This window comes from Chaetodon trifascialis, chromosome 22 (genome assembly GCF_039877785.1).
Source record: "Chaetodon trifascialis isolate fChaTrf1 chromosome 22, fChaTrf1.hap1, whole genome shotgun sequence".
Lineage (NCBI taxonomy): Eukaryota > Metazoa > Chordata > Actinopteri > Chaetodontiformes > Chaetodontidae > Chaetodon > Chaetodon trifascialis.
The window spans coordinates 19,665,724-19,684,350 of record NC_092077.1 but is presented as its reverse complement, the minus strand read 5'-3'; the positions used below and the strand labels follow the sequence as shown (position 1 = coordinate 19,684,350).

The following is an 18,627-nucleotide window of genomic DNA, read 5'->3' as shown; positions in this document are numbered from 1 at the left end:
GAGGCGTTTTAACGGCTTTCTGGCGCTGGTGCAGCGGATTCTCGGACAGTCCCGGGTTGACTTGACGATTTGCTGACCCCAGCCCCCTCCCCCGGTAACACAGAGGAAGAAAGAGGAGGAGGAGCAGGAGCATAAAGCAGGTGCTCACCGCCGAGTTCTCAGAGGAAAGTCACGGGTTCAGCGGATAAAGCGCCGCTGCTGTCGGGACTGAGGTGAGGCTCCCCGGCAAAGGATCACCACCGGGAGGTTTCCCCGGACCCGAGGGACCGACCGTCGATAAAAACGGACCCGGGTTTCACCGCTCCCCAACGGCGGCGAGGGAAGAGAAGTTACCGGAGGAGTTGATCTGGATCTTTACCGGATAAATGAGTCGCTCTCACGGGCCGTTAATGATCGGATAGCCGTCATCATTAAAACCAGACTGAACTCATCAAGGGACGGAGTGATTGATGGATAAAACCGGCTTTTTCTCCCGTTTTCGGAACCCTCTGAATAAATAGATTCCGGGGTATCAATCATTTTAATCCATTTTCATCCATCAGTCTCTGAGCTGGAAAGCTGGGATCGGTTAGACTCTGTGGAGCACCCGAGTGAATTATCTCCTCCACGGTGAAATAAACCCACATGCTGGCCGTAAATTATCCACTTAACCCCCTCAAGAGAGAAGGAGGGAGAGAGGCATAGACAGAGACTGCAGTCAGAGAGTTATTACCGTCATTAAACCACCTTTTTGAGGACAAGTCAGCTGAAAGCAGTACGAGGCAAGAAAAGCTCAGTTTGACACACATTTCCATCTGAAAGTGAAATTAAAACCAGTTGGTTTTGATATAAAAGCAAAATTCATTAATTAGAAATCATCAGTATAAGAAGACTAAATGTTCATGTTTAAGCAAAAAATTGTATGAAAAAGGCTAAATATATGATAAATGTAAGTAAACCTGACTTAACTCCAACAAGCTGAGCCTAAACTTAGAAATGTCGTCAATGTGAACGTTGATTTTGATGAAAACATCGGCTGGTCATTTGTTGCCATCACCTGACTCCAAAACTGAAATGTAATCAAAATAATCTCGGTTCATCTGTGGCTCCTAACGCTGACCTTAATGTTCAGGAAGGCACTTTCGGCTCCCGCTGTATCATAATAATAATCCCTTAATCGTCCGATGGGGCTTTGTTCGTGCTTCACTGCAGGACTGGAAGAGCGTTAACTCTGAAGAAATTAACTTTATGACAACCTGGAGACAAAAACCTGCTGCTTTAAGTCTCCTCTGAGGTTTGAGCTTCGGTTCAGGATCTGTCTCGCATGCATGTTGATCGACTGATTCAGACGCTTGAAATGAGGATTTTGATCACCCAAAAGTGAATTTAAAGCATAATTTGTGAACTAATCTGTTAAATAGTGACTTCATCTTCACTCCCAGTATACAGGCTCTTAACAAGGCTTCATTCCCAGTCTGACGCCTCAGTCTGTGGTGCTTCACAGTTTGTCTTACCCTGCTGATCTCCAGAGAAAGTCTATGGATGGTACGCTCACTGTATAGCCACATCCTCAACAATATACCTCCTCCTCCTCTTCCTCAGCCTCCTGTAGAACTTGAAATCGAGCCATGCAGCATTGATTTTTTTCTCCTCACCACAAAACCAAACGGCACACGACCATCTCATCCTTTCTGGTTTGTCAGTTTTGTTGTCTGAAATGTGAGACGTGCCGCAGGGTTGATTTTCCACCGAGTCCGAGCTGAAGGACATTCATAACGGTCCAGCAGCGGCGAGGTCAGAGTTCAGGATTTCAGAAATATAACTGCTGGAGTGTCAGCGTCGCAGACCAGAGGCTCGACAGACTGAATCCGTGGACTGTTTTTCACCTCAAACCGTCCGTGAAGAGCTGCGGTCTGAGCATAAATGAGTGTTTTTCTCAATCAGAAGCCATTTCTGACCCTGAGCCCTGAGGACATTTCTTTGACGTTGGAGTGACTCTTTCGGTTAGATGGGACTAAACGACAGCAGCCCAGGCGCCATGCGGAATGGCCGCGGCCTCTCGGACCAGTGGGCAGAGTCAGTAGTGGTCCGGCCTCGAACCACCGAGCGCCACATCACGGTGCACAAACGGCTGGTGCTGGGCTTCGCCCTGTCCATCCTCACCCTCATCATCGTCACGGCGGTGGCCGTGGTGCTCAGCGTCCGCTTCGAGGAGTGCGGCGGACGAGACCGCGACGGAGCGACAGGGGAGTCGGGTTCGCGAGGAGGCGGAGGGTCGGCGAAGTTGAACGGGAGCAGGGGAGAGAGGACGGGGGAGAGGGGGGACGAGGAGGCGGTCCAGCCGTGGAGGAACTCCCGGCTGCCGGGTTCGGTGAGGCCGCGGCACTATGACCTGCAGCTCTCCGTCTACATGGACAACTTCACCTTCTCCGGGGAGGTCAGCATTGAGCTGGAGTGCATCAACGCCACCCGATTCATCGTGCTGCACGCCGACCGCCTTGAGGTACGGTGGCCTGTGTGGGCAGAAATCTGTGTCAGTGAGTTCATAAACATAAATGATCTTTTAGAATGTGTAGTCATATGACACATCAGTGTGCTGTGAACTCCATTATGACCCCATAGAAACCAGATTCAGGAAGTAGTTGGTTTTGGAGTTTGTTGGCGTTGACTTCCTGCAGGTCGCTGTTGGTACTGGATGCTCGTGTCATTGCAGGTAAAACAGATTGGTGTTGCTTGTTGAGGTGTGTACAAGGTGTTCTTGCTGGGTAATCACTCACTATGTTCACATGGTCTTCCCACTGAGCTCTTCACATGACTCTTGAAAATGAACGTTCTTCTAATATCTCTGTTTCCATGCGGCCATGCAGCCAACGCGTCCATTTGTTCAGCCGCCTTCTTGAAAAGGTTGTGATGTTTGAGCTCATCTGAAAACCTGTTGGCGTCCGAGTCCCTCAGGGTTTAAAAGTCGGCGTGTTTCTCCTGTTTCTTTCGTGCATGCTTCTCTGCTGCAGCCTTGCAAACTGTCGGCCAGGCAGCACACTGCTGACCGTCAGCAGACAAGAGGCTGAGTGTCGCCAGCTGCAGTGAAAACACAGTTTGAGATGCATGTTCTGAATGTGCTGCTTCACGTCCACAGAACACAAATCCCACAAGTCTGGAAAAACGCTGCATTGGCCTAATTGGTAGAATTCAACCGGATGAATGTATGATGTTTACATGTTGACATGTCCAGTATCACGTCATTTGGCAGAATATCACTGTGCATGTAAACGGATCTCGACCTGCTTCAGACTGAAATCCAGCTCTATTCTTTTTAACCACATTTCGCCCAGTTAGCCCAAATGTCTTTTGACTGGTAAATCACCAAATCTCTGCTCGTCGGCTGCTGTAGGCGATGTGTTTGAGAACGATGAAATGGATTTGAGAAGCTTTTCCAAATGATTCGACTTCACCGCAGAGAGCTCTGTTTCTGTCTGAGGTTATGGTGGTTTCCAGGTGACGTGCTGGATACTGATGCTTCGCTGCATCATGTGAGTCTTCGTCCTCCACCTGTGGATCTGCACCTCTTCATCTGCTCAGTCTTTCCAAACACAGTCTGGTCTCTGTCTGCGAGTCTGCTCTCTGTGTCGGAAAACAAACCCGCTCTCTAACAAACAATGTTTATTTCCAGATTTGGCCTCAGAGATTTCCTTAACGAGGCTAATTAACCGTCAAAGTTGCTGTTTCAGCCGAATATTCGAGAGGAGCGCGTGGTGAGAGAAAGCCTCAGAGAAACGCCTGAGCAGCGTGATTTTTCAGGCCGGTCATCTCAGCTAATGTGTGAGGGATAAATCTGTCTAATTTGGGCAGAAGCCAATTAAAAACCCTGCAGCCCCGCCTGTGTTTTAGTGCGAGCACGCTGTGAATTAAGAGGTGTTGTTGGGCGCCGGGCAGGTCTCTTAAGGTACCCTCAGAGTCATGCATCATTAAAAGAAAAATTGTCAGGAAGTGAAAAGGCCAGAAAACACAAATGTGGATAAAAATACAACCTGCTGGTAGAAAGAGGAGGGTAGAAACTCCTGCTAGGAGCGCTTTATTCTCGCAGTAAGAGAAATGTCACGAGCGCAAAATGCATTCAGCACCCAACAAAACGAAGGAGGACAGCGCTTCAAAGAGCGTCACGTGGTGGTTTTACATGTGTGTGTTTCATGACGTGAACTACAAATCCTGATTGGTCCCTGCTGAGCTGAACATGTCATCAGTTTGCCTCACCCTGAGCATCGATTACCTTCAGTTTAGAAGTCAAGAAAACAAACTGCAGCGACCTCAGCGGCTCCTGAAGGTCAACCGCAGAGTTGCATGATTGGCCAGACAGATTTGATCAAAGACGACATTAATAAAAATGTGCTTTCAAACAGGAGCAGCGTTACAGCGATGAAATGTCTGACAGGGATGAGAAATCAAACAAACAAACAAACAAACAGCACAATTAAAAAGTTTTTTGGTTGAGAGGAACATGTGAAGGCATCACGGAGCGTGACGCTGCGTTCGCTGACTCACCAGAAAAGCCTGAAAACATCCTTTTAATCCCCAGCGTTTCCTCTCTGTGTCAGCAGGCTCTGTTCGTATCGATCACTTCATTCATCAAAGAGCGAACCCGCGCTCACACAAGCGCATACAGACGCACACTCTCGGCGTTTGATTGGCTGAGGATTGCTCTTAGAGGCCCAATGGCTGCCATTGTTGCCGGGCATGTTCCCAACATGAAGTTCCACTGATTTCCTATAAACTCCTGCAGGATCGTCTCCGTCTCTGCTTTGATGTTTGCAGGTGCTGATGGAGGTTTCTGTGCTTTTTTTCCAACGATTGGCATTAATGTTGTCATCCGTATCTCCTGACACGCTGACAGACAGATGAATGTGCAGAAAGAGTCGCTCAGCAGACGATGAATGCAGTTAATTTGAAGGTTTTTGTACCTTTCTCACGTCTTCCACCTCTGTTTTCGCTCCATTCTCGGGCAGAGCGGGGTAACATAGACCTGGTTCTGGATCTGTTCTGCCGGGACGGTTTGCAGTTGGTCCACAGTGCAAAGATCAAAGTCGAGAGTTAGTTTGTTCCAATGAGAGAATCAGCCAATCCATTAAAATGAATTGATTTTGCTTCTGCTGTCGGACTCTGGAGGGACTGAGCCCAAAGAGTGGAAATAGATTGAAATGAATGCTGTTGTCCCCAAACCCTCCAGCTTCCTCCCTGACTGACGCACTGTGTCGCTCGCCTTCTCTGAGCCGCGTTGAACCTCTTTGGCTGACTGAATGTTCATCTTGATGATTTTCTTGAGTGCAGTGAGTTTGGTGACATTTCGTTTAATTACCTGCGAATCCCCACCATCTTCAGCGTGAGCTCAGTCTAATCAGTCAGGATAAGTGAAAACACCTGTGCAGGGCGGTAAATGAGTCAAGTGCTCTTCTTCTTCTTCTTCTTCTTCACTCCATGTGAATTCCTCTCAGTCACAGACTCTGTGTTTCATCTTGCTGTAGCCTGTTTGACTCTGCCGCCTCACAATGAAAAATGGATGAACTTTGGTAAACTGACAGATAAACAAACAGTCTGAGCTACTTCTTTGTTTCTGTCTGCCTTCATTTAAACTGTCAGGTACGCTTGTCGAGCTGCGGTACCTGCAGCGTAGTCGCTGTCACGTCACAATCCGACAGGTGTGACCGCAGCTGGCAGCGAATCAGGTGTCGCTAGCGATGGCTTTCATCATGCAGACTGTAAAAGCCCTGAAGCTGCTGCAGATGTGTAAACTTCTGCCGTGCAGTGTTCTGTAGTGTGACTGGAGAACGTGAACAAGCTCGACTTAAAGCACATTCACCCCTCAACGTGCAATGTCTACAAGGATCAATTAAGTGACTGCAGATGGACTGCATTCGATCCGTCCCACCTCACGCGTCGTCAGCGGCCTGAAGCGCTGCAGCTCCTGACTGTCGTCATACATCTTTTAAAGGTTACACTGAGAGTAACCAGACACCTGCACCCATGAGGCCTGGATGCGTTCTCATCCTCATTAAACATTAGCAAAGCGTATTTTTTCAATACTTTAAGTCCTGAATTATATATGTAGCTAACGACGTCTATGAAAAATAGCAACAGAAAACTGAAGCGAGCTTGAGTGAAACTGACTCTACAGGTTTCCGGCTTACAGAAATAGCTTCTGTTAATGAGCATGTTCCTTTCATTTGTTCTCACCAGGCTGGTTGTTTTTTTTCTTTAATGTGATTTTCACCTGTTAGCTCTTAATTTACTCTTCTTTATTTGGATTTGGCTTCCACACAGTGGTCCCCAGTCTGCCTGAGGTCCATCAAAAACAAGAACAATAAAAAGACAACGATCAAAGTCACACAGGGTTAACAGAAAAAGGCCGAAATACAAAGATCAGAGAAGAACAGAACCGACTTTACTCATGAAACTGCAAACAGTAGCAAGTGGCAGTGGAACGAGAGAATAATTACCCCAAAAAATAAGCCCAAACAAACACAAAGGTTCTGAGAACGGCACAAATAGTGAGACTCATTAGTTCCTGTTTCTGAACGAGGATCTGTCCCGATGTTGGCTGGGAGAGGAACCTCTGAAGAACAGTTCTCATCATGCGGTGCATTGGTGGACTTGGTTGGACCAGATGATCAGTACTCAGACCCACAAACCAGACTCTGCTAGCTCCTCCCTGTCTGCTGTGGACCGGTCCACATGGCAGTCTGCCTGAGCTATGAAGTCATTTCACACCTCATCATCCTTCTTCCTCTCTCCAGGTGGACCGGGTGTCTGTCACGGCAGAGGGCGGCGCCGGCGGTCGTCCTGCCAACAGGCCCGGGGGCGGCGCCATGCGCATCCACCGCCACTTCCCCTTCCCGGCCAATCAGATGTACGTGGTGGTGCTGCACCGCGAGATGAAGCCGATGAGGGTGTACCGGCTGAACGTGAGCTTTGACGCCGCCATCGAGGATGAGCTGCTGGGCTTCTTCAGGAGCTCGTACACCCTGCAGAGAGAGAGACGGTACACACACCCAAACGCACACTCGGCACACACCCAAACGCACACTTGACACACACTATTTTTCCTGCAGCAGCAGGTGGTTTGACTAGAAAAGGTCAACACTTCACATCCACGACATTGATTAACTCGCACACACTGTGAGCAGTGTGTGCATCTGTGAGTGTGTGTTCCACATTTCACACCACACACACACCCCACTCCCTCCCTCCTTATGAATTTCCCATAAGCCTCTGCTGCAGAGTTGTTTCCACATCAGATTTCTTCCCCACGGTGCTGATGGGAAACAGACTGTGTGCCGATACATTTATTATTTCATGCATGAGTTTGTGTCTGTGTGGCCTCCATCTGCGTGTGTGTGTGTCTGTGTGTGTGTGTGCGTTACCACAGGGACAGGATGTTTTATCAACGTCTGTTCCACTTATTGCAGAAACACAAAGTCATAGTAAATTGATGAAATCATAAAAGCTCACTTGTGATTGGATAATGGAGCAGAGACATGCCCATATAAGGACTGTCAGGCTGAAAGTTTTTGTCCTGAAGTTAAACTGAAGTTTTGTTTGGTCATTAAACATACAGCCATTTCTCTGCATGAAAAACAAAGCTAAACAAAGTGTTTCTACATTTTGATCATTACTGAATATTAAGGAACTGACTTACAATTACAAAATTGACAACCATAAAAAGATCAAAAATGGGTTTGGATTTCAAAAAGGATTTCTGGATAGTAACTTGGAGGCGTGAAGTGAGTGACACACCATGCAGTCGTCAGCGTACTGTGACACGCAGAGATCACAAACCAGAGAGTGAGTTGTCGCCCACGTGTCGCTGAAGTAAACAGCGCGGCGATGCTCGATGTGACGTGCCTCCCTCTTGTCTGTCACTCGACCGTCAGGCTTTTCACTTTAATGCAGTCTGACACTGTTAATTTCACTTGTGCTGCCGGCAGCTTGTATTTAGAGCATAAAACATGGAAATCTGAAGAAAATAACGCGTCTGAAAAGTCATTCTCCTGTGATGTGATGTGATGAAGAGCAGTGATTTTTGTACCAGGACTTTCCTGCAGCTGAAGAACAGCCTATTAATAGATATATAATTCATAATTACTGAAATAAATGACAGTATCATCAGCGAAAATGGAAAAAAAGCAACCTGATAGTGCTGACAAATTAGCCAAGCTAACAGTATGCTATTAAATCTTGTGTAGTATTTAATGTGCTGAATGTTGTTTTTACTGGAGAAAAGCTGAGAAGAGTTCAACCATGATTGACAGTCAGAGATCCATTTTCTGATCATTGAGTTATTGATTAGTCAGCTGTCATTTCAACACAACGAGCTTAACGAAGGTTTGTAGGTTGTTTTTTAAATAAGTGCTGAGCCTGCAAAGTGTTTGTGATGACAGCAAATATGAAGTATTCAGCTGGCTGCTATCATTGCTAACAGTTAGCCATTTGGGACCAGGCTATTTAGTGTTTGGGACCAGGCTATTTCTGGGAACAAAGGCGTTCATGAGTACAACACTTTAGCAAAATGTAGCATCTCCGGACTCTTTCTTCATCTGTTCTCGAATTTACTGTAGCAACAACGAGGAGCGAGCTGTACCCAGCATGCCGTTTGGCGGTGTAACATTTAATACATTTAATAGGTCGTCTCTAAGGACAGCGTGTACTTCTGATGGTAGTAACGACTACCAACAAATATGTCTCATAGATTTAAAGAGCTCGCACTTGTCTGAGACTTCCTTGTATCATCAGCACCACACACACCAAGTCTGAAGCTGATTGGATGAACGAATTTCGAGAGAATCAAAGGAGGGACGTGCAGACAGACAGACAGACAGACAGACAGACGGACAGACGGACAGACAGACAGGAACGCCTGTGAGCTGTTGGTGTGCTTTGGTGCGCCCTGGGAGCAGAGATGGTCGTTGTGCAGAGCGAAGCCTCCACCACGCTGATGCCATCAGACTGTGCAGAGAGCGATGATGGATCGATGAACAGAGCAGAACTGTCGCTGCTGTTTGTGCAGCAGGCAGACGGTTATGACTGATAACAAAAGCCAACAAACAGCAAGACGTTTGAACAAACTGCGTCTCCATCATGTGAGACGGAACTGCGGCAGCCGTGACGTTTATTTCAGAGGAAGCATCTTGAACTGAGCCTCTGACTGATGATGCTGAAACTATGAGCTGGATGCTTTTTAGATGTGTGCATGATATTAGTCCCCATGACGCACAGGCTCTTATTTTTATAGTTTTATAACAAAACTCTTGGTTTTAGAGATCATGTGACCAGAAACACTGATGTTCACTCTGTGCCTCCTCCTTTCAGAGCAGTGGAAGCTCTGCTGGAGCTCAAAGCCTCCAAAACAGGCACACAGGACACCTCTAATCAGACTGCGATCACTTGTTCAAATCAGCAAAGTGATTTTTTTCTTTGCTAATCTTAATATAGATTCAGATCAGTCTTGTTTAATTATAGCAATGACATAAATCAGCATTTCCTGCTTATGTAACGAATCCAGCAGCAGTTTTAATCAGCGGTTGGTAAAATAAGCCGTTAGAAGCAGCAGAGCGAGGTTTGATGTGTGTGTTTTCATGTCAAAGATGCCCTGAAAGGTTGAAAAAAGGTGTGTCTCTGTCTCTTTGTGGCTCACCTTTGACACAGGACACCTGAACTCTTAAAACGCTCGTTTGCTGTCCGTCCTCACTCGCTCGCTTTGGTGTCTGTGTGTCTTCCCCACCAGTGGTCCCATATTCACTGTTAGCTGCTGTTTCGATCAATACTGGATCAATACAGCAGCTGATGGACCAGCAGAGCTCGATCACAACACAGCAACCTGTTAGTTAAAGTTTAACGCTCCGGCATCATGCCTGGTGACTGTCGGCTCGTTTTCTGAGTGAGGAAAGGTGTTAGAAGAAACTTGATAACAAGATGAGTTTTAATTTGATTTTAGGCGGAGAATGCTGCGAGCGAGGGTGAAGCCGTCAGAACGAACTGCTGAAATGAGTAAATGTGACTGTTTCCAGACACATCATTAGAAAGAAAAGAGAAATGTGACTAAGAGTCTTTAAAGGTGCCAGTGTTGGCTGATAAAAACATTATTCTGATGACTAACCGGCGCAGGAAAGAGACACGCCGCTGATCATTTGAAAAGATTTTACTCGGAAAGAAGCTTCAAAATGTCGGAGTCTCACGGCGGAGACTGCTGCTGTCCAAATTACACACTGCTCAGAAGTGTGTGTGTGTTTGTGTGCACTGTTAGCTGAAGGATTAGCTTGATGCTGCAGTGTGGCTAATGCTAACACACACATATGCTCCAGTATGCTTAATATCCAGAATTACTATAAACCCCAGGCCGGGCTTAAGCGCTTAAAAGCCAGGAGGGGCAGAATTAATTAGAGCACACACACACACATGCACACACACACACACACACACACACACACGCACACACACACACACATATTATAACTGTTTAAGCTCAGTATTGATCTTTATGCAAATGACGTAAAGATGAGTTTGATGTTGCTGTCTCCGTGTGGAAGCAGTCTGAAATGTGTAAATCCGGCCTCTGCGGCGGCGTCCGTGCAGACTCCGCTGACCCGCTGTCTCACATGACACATGACATCACAGCAGGCCCAAAACATCAATACTCGGCTGATGTACAGGAAACCAGATCAGAGCAGTTACTGTGCGTGAGTCAGAGGCACTGGACTGTTTTAAGGTTCAAACTGGTCAGATTACGCTCTGCGTTACGTCTGCATCGCTGTGATTTATCCAGTCCAGTGTCCCAGTTTACAGTGGGAGTTGTGTTGGACGTCATCAGGTCTGTGACTTAAATCCAGGGCTGATTGATCAGCTGATTTCCTCCATTAATCATTCGTTCTGTTTAATTTGAGATGATGTCATCAAAAACCAAAAAACTTCAGAAGAGAATCAGCAAATTCTCACAGCTCAGAAACTGGAGCAGATTTTTTTTATTATTCTTGCTTAAAATGTGCAATTTATTGATCATAAAAACAGTTGCTCATTGTTTCAGCTCTGCTTCAGTCACATGGCTCACGTTTGGCGTTAACTGCTGCAGCTTTGCAGAGTTTTACAGACCTCTGCGTCACTGAAGCCCACATCTTTTCAGCAGTTGAAATTGATCTGGTGTCGCGTCCACTGACAGCTGTTCTCCCAAGGAAATCTGAGCTTTATAAGCAGGTGGCAGAATGTTTAACACAGTGCTGTTATCATAGTAGGTGATAAAATAGAGTCGATATGTGACGACGCCTGGACTCGACTGATGTTAAGCTGGTTTCCAGTCTGACACTACGACTCGTTTTAATCTCTTTCTGCTGGAGTTGAAGCTCTCCAGTTGAGCGGCATCAGGACACTAACGTTTGATCCTCAGTAGAAGAAGAAGCAGATAAATGTGTCTCTGTCAGCCTTTACTGCATCATCCATTTGTCAATATGTCAACGTTTCCACTTCAGCCAAATGTCAGAACTGTTTTGGACGTTTCTTTTCTTCAGTATTTCCAGTTTGTTTTACCTTCTGGATGGAAATATCACTTATTTCTGTGATGGCGTAGTGACCAGGGTGAGCGCAGCTGTGACACTTTGGTGTTTCCTGACCATGAAATTGAGGTGTTTGAGTGCACGGCGCTCAGCAGAGGAGCCAACAGGTGGGGGGGTTAAAGGAAGTTGGTGGTGTTTTGGGAGAAACTGGGTCTTGGATGTTGATCTCCTGCCAGTATGGTGATTTTATCAAGAGTAAACTAAATACAACATTACTGTTTAAAATGTAAATAAACCATTTTAATTACTAATAGACGCTTTAAAATCTGCATAAAAACGAACAATTAATGAGCTTAAAGCAGCAGCGTCGTTAAAACTGTCTTCATCTCTAAACGAACTAAAACTTATCCTTCAGTTCATTAAATCCCGGCAGCACCTGAAGCCAGCAGGACACGTATGTTGATAAATCTGCAGCCTCTGATTGGCCAAGTGCTGTGTCAGAGCACAGTGACATCACCGCGAGTGTCACCTGCATTCAGTCAGTGCAGGTGATTCAGTTTCGTGTTGTTACTGCTGTTACATTTGATGTGACGTCATCGTGTGTCACTGCGATTGGCTCAGCTGCTTCAGAGTGACGACACCGATGACGTGATTGGCTCAGAGTGTGTTTATTAATATCCACCCCCTTTGATCTATATTCGTCTTCCGCCATCGTGTTTGAGCTTTGCGCTGCTGCAGAAACACGAAGCTCATCATGAAGCGACGCCCACGCAGCCCGAATGCTCCGGACTGACGGCTTCGCGCTCGTCGGCGTGTTTGTGTAATTAGAACAGAACCCGCTGTGTGTCTGTGTTTTTGAGAAGTTCCAGTTGTGAGCTTCAGAACGCGTGCGCCATCTTTTCTTCTCTTTGATGCAGAGCATTGCTGAAGCTCAGACTTCAGACAGAAACCCAAAACTCCCGCGCAGGGCTGCGTTTCCCAACATCCTGAGAGCAACATTTTCATTAGACAAAGCCTGTTTTTGCTTCTTTAACAAGGAGAAGAATTACAGCTAGTGAGGAGTAGCAAGGCAGCTAACGAGGAGTAGTAAGGCTAACAAGGCTAGGTCTGATGAGGAGCAGAAATGCTGGAGTGTTAACCAGAGACGGATGTTAATGAAGGTTAGGTGAGACTCTTCGTTGTAATGGGGCAGTATAAAGAAGCTGATTGGTCAACAGATGAACCTCATCTACTATCAGCTCTTCATCAGCAGCTCCTCTCTCCTCGTATCCCTCTCCGCCTCCCTCTGATAGAGTAATCCAGTGCTGAGATGAGATGTTTCAGATCAATACTGCGTGTGTGTCAGAGGGGAACCCATCCAACATGGCAGCTGAAGCAGCTTAATAAATTCATCCATTCTCTGAGCTTTTAACACTAACACACAGGAGGAGGAGGAGGAGGAAGAGGAGGAGGAGGAGGAGGAGGAGCTGGGTAATAGAGGTCGTCTCAAATCCAAGATGTTGTATTTGACCTGGGAGGGACCTGAACCTCCAATCAGAGTTATTATCGTAAACCAAAGCTGAACGTGAAACAAAAAAACTAACAACAAAACTAATTAAAATAAAATAAAAAGCCTAAATTCAGTTTTAAGGTATCAAGGTTCACAGCCTCGTCACGCTACACGTACGCTGAACATACATCCTGTGCAAATGCTGCATTTGAATCAGAGGCATTGAGAAGTGCAGGTTTCAGATTTGCAGCAGCAAAAACAATAATGAATCCAGAAGAGAAGGTTAGCATGGTTAGAAACGTCGTGAAACTAAAAAGAAAAACTAAAACTTAACTGAAGCTAACAAACACGCTCTGAAAACTAAAAATTAAAAGCTAAAAAATAGCTATGTTACTTAAAAATATGCTAATATGCTCCCATAGAAAGGCAGCTTGCACATTAGCAGTCGAGACTCAAGTGTCGGCAGTCATGCTAGCGGCTAATGCTAACGTTAGCATGCTAACGTTAGCTGATAAGCTGTAAACACGAAAAACAGCTGATGGTGCAAATGAAATTCGGACACATTAGAAATTGGACATGATGGTGGCGCCACAGATCAACAGTTAATCCATCGGGTATTTATCGAGTATTTCTCTCTGGCTCCACCTTCAGGACAAACCTTAAAACTGCATTAGCAGTGCTCCTCCATGTTCGCAGCCGTTTGCTGCTGAAACACGTCAGCCAGACGGTGAACCTGCCGTTGAACCGACGTCGTCCATTGATCCATCGTTCGGAATCTATTGATCGGTGCAGCTTTAATCTCCTGGTTGATTTTCAGTGCTTGCATGGCAGCATCACGGAGCTGTTGGTTGCAGCTCACCTGTTGCTGACAGCAGTGAGTCCTCAGTGAGTTCGTATCGATTGCTGGTTGCAGTTCGTGCTGCTCTCTAATCAGACTAATCGATTAATTAACTCACTAATCTGCTGGAGATAAGTTTCTTGGACTGTTTATGGAAAATCCAGCCTCATGACAGGCCTCCATCGAGGTCGCCGGGGTCAAAGTTCACACGTTTAGAGCAACCTCTTAATCTCTAATGGGGGTCTATGGGGATTAATCTAACCTCCTCTTTCCTGCTCTCCTCCATCCGTTTCTCCTCCCCCTCGCCTTCTCCTCCCTCACTCCTTAGATAAAAGAGCAGAATTGAAATCTGATCAAACAAAGCCCCGCCCCCTCCTCCTCCTCCTCCTCCATCAGTCGCATATTTTAGACCAAACATGATGAATCAGCCTCTTCATCGGCTTCCTGTGTAAAACTATAGCTGCAGCAACACACTCGCGCACGCACGCACACACACACACACACACACACACACGCACACACACACACACACACACACTCTGCAGTCATTTCAATATGAAAGTGTGGAACTGCAATTTGAGGCGTTGCCTAAAGAGATGTGTGTGTCCAGTATGATGTGTGTGTATGATATAGGAATGAAGACACACTTCTAACACAAACATATGCGCACGCACGCACGCACGCACGCACGCACACACACACACACACACACACACACACACACACACACACACACTCTGGAACACAGGGGAAAGCACCTGACTCAACAGTTTCCTCTTCAGTCACATCTCTGAATCTGAATGAGGTGTGTGTGTGTGTGTGCCCGGCGTGTCACTCTCATGCCTGCAGTCTTCTTCGTTGGTGTCTCTTCTCGAGATAATGGCAGGACATTACAGCAGGAAATGATGTCATTTTCATTTCTCGTCTGCTCGGGAGACGAAGCCAGGCGGCATGAATTCATGCATGAGTGTGTGTGTGTGTGTGTGTGTGTTTACGTGTTTTTGCATGTGTATGTGTGTGTGTTTACGTGTTTATGCATGTGAGTGTTTACGTGTCGCGGTTGTCCGGGGCAACGCTGTAGGCTTGGTTGTCAATCAGGATTACTGTGACAACAAGCGTTACCTTGGCAGCGGAGACTGTTGGCAACCTGCAGGATGTCATGTCGTGTGTGTGTGTGTGTGTGTGTGTGTGTGTGTGTGTGTGTGTGTGTGTGTGTGTGTGTGTGTGTGTGTGTGTGTGTGTGTGTGTGTGTGTGTGTGTGTGTGTGTGTGTGTGAGAGAGAGAATATCGGGGTTTTATTGAGCTTTTATGCAGAAGTGTGTGTGTGTGTGTGTGTGTGTGTGTGTGTGTGTGTCCTATCCTCTAATAGATTCTCTCTTTATCTCGTCCCTCTCAGGCTTTCTCCATTATTCTCTCTCTCTCTCACTCTCTGTCTGCCTCGCTCGTCCTCTGTTTATTATTCTGTTTCTCCTCCCTTCATTCTTCACCTCCTCCCTCCTCTCCCTCCTCCCTCTATCATCACCTCTCCACACCTCGTCTCAGTTTCTTTTTTTCTTCACTCTTTCTTCGTCTCGCTTCCTCTATTGTCCACCTTTTGGTCTTTCTACTCCTTCCTCCTCCTCTCCTTCCTCTCACTCCTCCTCTATCCTGCAGTCCTCCTCCATTTCCTTTATTTTCTCCTCTTATACATTATCTTATCTTTCCTCCTTCTTTTCCTCCTTCTTTCCAGTCATCCTCTTCTCCTTTCCACCTCTTCCTCTTTCTGCCGATCCTCTTTCTGGTCCTCCTGTTTTCCTTCCTCTCACCCTCTTCCTCCTCTTGTAGCTCCACTCTTTCTTCTCCATCTCATCTTTCTCCCCTCCTTCTTCTTTTCCCGCTCCATCGTTTCTTCCTTTCTCCTCAGCAACTTCTACCTCTTTGCTTCTTTCTTCCTCCTTTCCTCCATCTCACTCCTCCTCATCACATCACTTTACTCCTTTTCTCTCTCTCATCTATTTTCTCCTTTTGTCTCTTCCTCTTCTCCTGCAGCTCTTTATCTTTAACACCTCCATCCTCTTCCTCTCCATCTTTCTCCTGGTCCTCCTCTCTTTCTTTTCCATCCCTTTTCTCCTCTCATTAGGATTTTTTCATGCTCCCTTCGCCTCTTTCTCCTCTCCACACTTCTTCCTCCTTATCTTTATCCTTCTCCTCCTCCCTTCTGTATATCACCTCCTCTTGTCTTGCACATCCTCATTTTCGCCTCCTCTTCGGTTTGTCATTGTCTTTATCTCACACCTCCTCATGTTCCTCTTCTCCTCTCCATCTCCGTCTGCTCTTCTTCCTTCATCTTCCCTTTCTTTCTCCTCTCTCCCCCTTCTCTCCATTCTTCTTTTCTTTGCTCCTCCACCTCACTGCTGTTATTGTTAGCCTTCCCCTCCTCTAATACTCTCCTGTTTCTCCCTTCCTATCTCTTGTTTCTCTTCCCACTTGTTCTCCCTCGCTCCCTTTCTCCTCATTTTTACGTCTTCCTCCTCTTTTTCCTCTCCTCATTTCTCTTCATTATTTTCCCTCTTCTCATCTCTCCTCTCCCGTTGTTCTGCCCTTCTCATCCTCTTTCTCCTTGTCGGGTTTCTTTCTCCTCCTTTATTCTCTCAGTCTCAGTCTAAACTCCTTCTTTTCCTCCTTCCTTTCTCTCGTCATTTTTCTTCCTTCTTTCTCCTCGTCTCCTTCTTCTCCTCCTCTTTTTATTCCTCCTTCCCTCGTCTCAATCTGAACTTATTCTTTCCATCGTCTCCCTTTTCTCTTGTCTTCTCCAATCTTCCTCTTCCTCCTCTCCCTCTTAATCTTCCTCCTGGTCCTCCCATTTCTCCTCCATCACCACCTTTCATTTTCTCTCACCCGCCTTATTCTTCTCTGCCTCTATTCTTCTCCTCCACAGCCTTTTCTCCTCTCTATCTTTCTCCTCCAGTATACTTCCTCTGTCTTGAATATTTACTTGCTTCATGGTGGCTCCTGATATTTTTCTCCTCTTCCGTCTGCTCCCATCCTTCTTGTCCTTCACTTTTGTTCCCTCTCCCTCTTTTCCTCCTCTTCTTTCAACTTAACTTTTTCCACCTCTTCCTCCTCTTCCCCTCTTACTCCACCTCTACTTTCTCCTCTCCTCTCCACCTCCTCCTCCCACGCTTCCTCCTTTCATCTCTTCCTCCACAAATACTCGCAGTAAAATGCAGGAGTGCGATAACAAAGTTTTCAGAGGGATTATTTTCTGGAGTTTTTCTTTCTTCCTGTGTGTGTCAGGTGACTGACAGACGAACGTAACAAAGCTCCGATATGAAAACATTCAACTCAGCTTAAAGAAATCAGGAGGAAACAGAAAATGTCCTCGTTTATTTTGGATTATCTCTCCGCGTGGAAGCCGTGTTTCACACTGAACAAGAGGAAAACGTCTTCGTGTACAAACTTCTGCCGGTAGACAGCCGACCTGTCAGCTCCGACTTCACAGGATTATCCTTTAACCCTCTGAACTCTGATTCCACCTTAAATTTCTCCTTTGATAGGTTTGAGAGGTTCAAAGACTGAGACAAAATCCCGCTTCATGTGACAGCGTTTGGGTTTATCGCAGAACTTGAATTCGGTGTGTCGAAGCTTCAGCTTTGACACCTGAACCTGAAAGCAGGTGAATCAAAGCCAGACGTGAAAATGAGGAATTTAAGGCGACATCGTCAAAGAACGGATGTTTTTTTGTGATATGTGGCACCTACAGCTTCTTAGTGCAGGTAACTTAAACACCGCTGTGGGAAATGAGCACAGCTGTTCACCTGTATGTGTTTACATTACTGATCACCAAAAACTACAAAAGTTCACAACTTTGCTAACGCAGCCAAACATCAAGCAAGTGCAAAACACAGTACATTTAGTGAGCGAGCGAGCTAATATTACCGACTCAGCAAGAAGGCCAGCTCGCCGTCTGTCCTTCAGCCTCTTAGCTTCTTTATCAGCGTCGTCTTCTGTCTCTTAGCCCCCACCAGCCCTCCTCACTGGGTCCCCGCAGCCTCTGGACTTGAACACCTCCTCCTCCTGGTGGTCCAAAGCTCCTGTGCTGGTGGTGTAAACGCCAACACCCCCCTGGTGCTCTGACTTCCCAGTCACAGTCAGCTAGCTGCATGGCTAACTGAGCTAAGCAGCTAACAAGCTGCAACCTCAAAAATGAAGCCAGTTCAGAAGAGTCAAACACCGCAGTTCTTCAAATGGCCAGTTGAGGCTGAAGCGAGTCAGTCCCCATAGATCCCCATATTCAAATGCTCAACCTTAGAGCAGAAATTAAAAAACAAAAACAGCTTTGGTCTCGACAGCTAATTTCTCCGTTCATGATATGAGGGTGAATTTATGTAGAACTCGATGTCAGAAGACATTCAGACTTCACTCACTTTAACATCTCTGGTTGCATTTTAACCTTTTTGGTGGACTAATTTATGCCAATATCAGATTTTTAGAGGTTTTAGAGGTACAGGTGGATCTCTGGAAAATGTACCTGAACCTGACCTTCATGAATTTCCACATCCAATCTGGATTATTAGAAGAAGGTGCAGGGAGATGATGGCAGCGGGGGAAGAAGGGAGGAAGAGGAGGAAGGAGAGACAAAAGGAGGTCTGCGAGGATGTGTGATTCAAAGTGAAAAGAGATGACACAGTGTTCCTTTTGAATGAATGAATGAATGAAACGTGGATTCATAAGAAGTGAAAGTCCTCATTGAAACATGCTGCTGCTGCTGGTCTGATGTGGCCACGACCCTGGTTTGAACCTTCAGACAC

At 46.3% G+C, this 18,627-nt stretch overlaps 1 protein-coding gene across 1 annotated transcript in view; it reads left to right on the top strand.

The window, feature by feature from the left end:
- Positions 1–979: 979 nt before the first annotated feature.
- The window catches only part of LOC139350280 (thyrotropin-releasing hormone-degrading ectoenzyme-like), a 127,003-nt gene continuing 109,355 nt past the window's right edge, over positions 980–18,627 (top strand). Inside the window, exons 1-2 of the mRNA XM_070991504.1 lie at positions 980–2,482; positions 6,765–7,009. Coding sequence (XP_070847605.1) covers positions 1,988–2,482; positions 6,765–7,009 — 740 coding nt within the window. The 5' untranslated portion in view covers positions 980–1,987. The remainder of the gene's footprint in view (positions 2,483–6,764; positions 7,010–18,627) is intronic.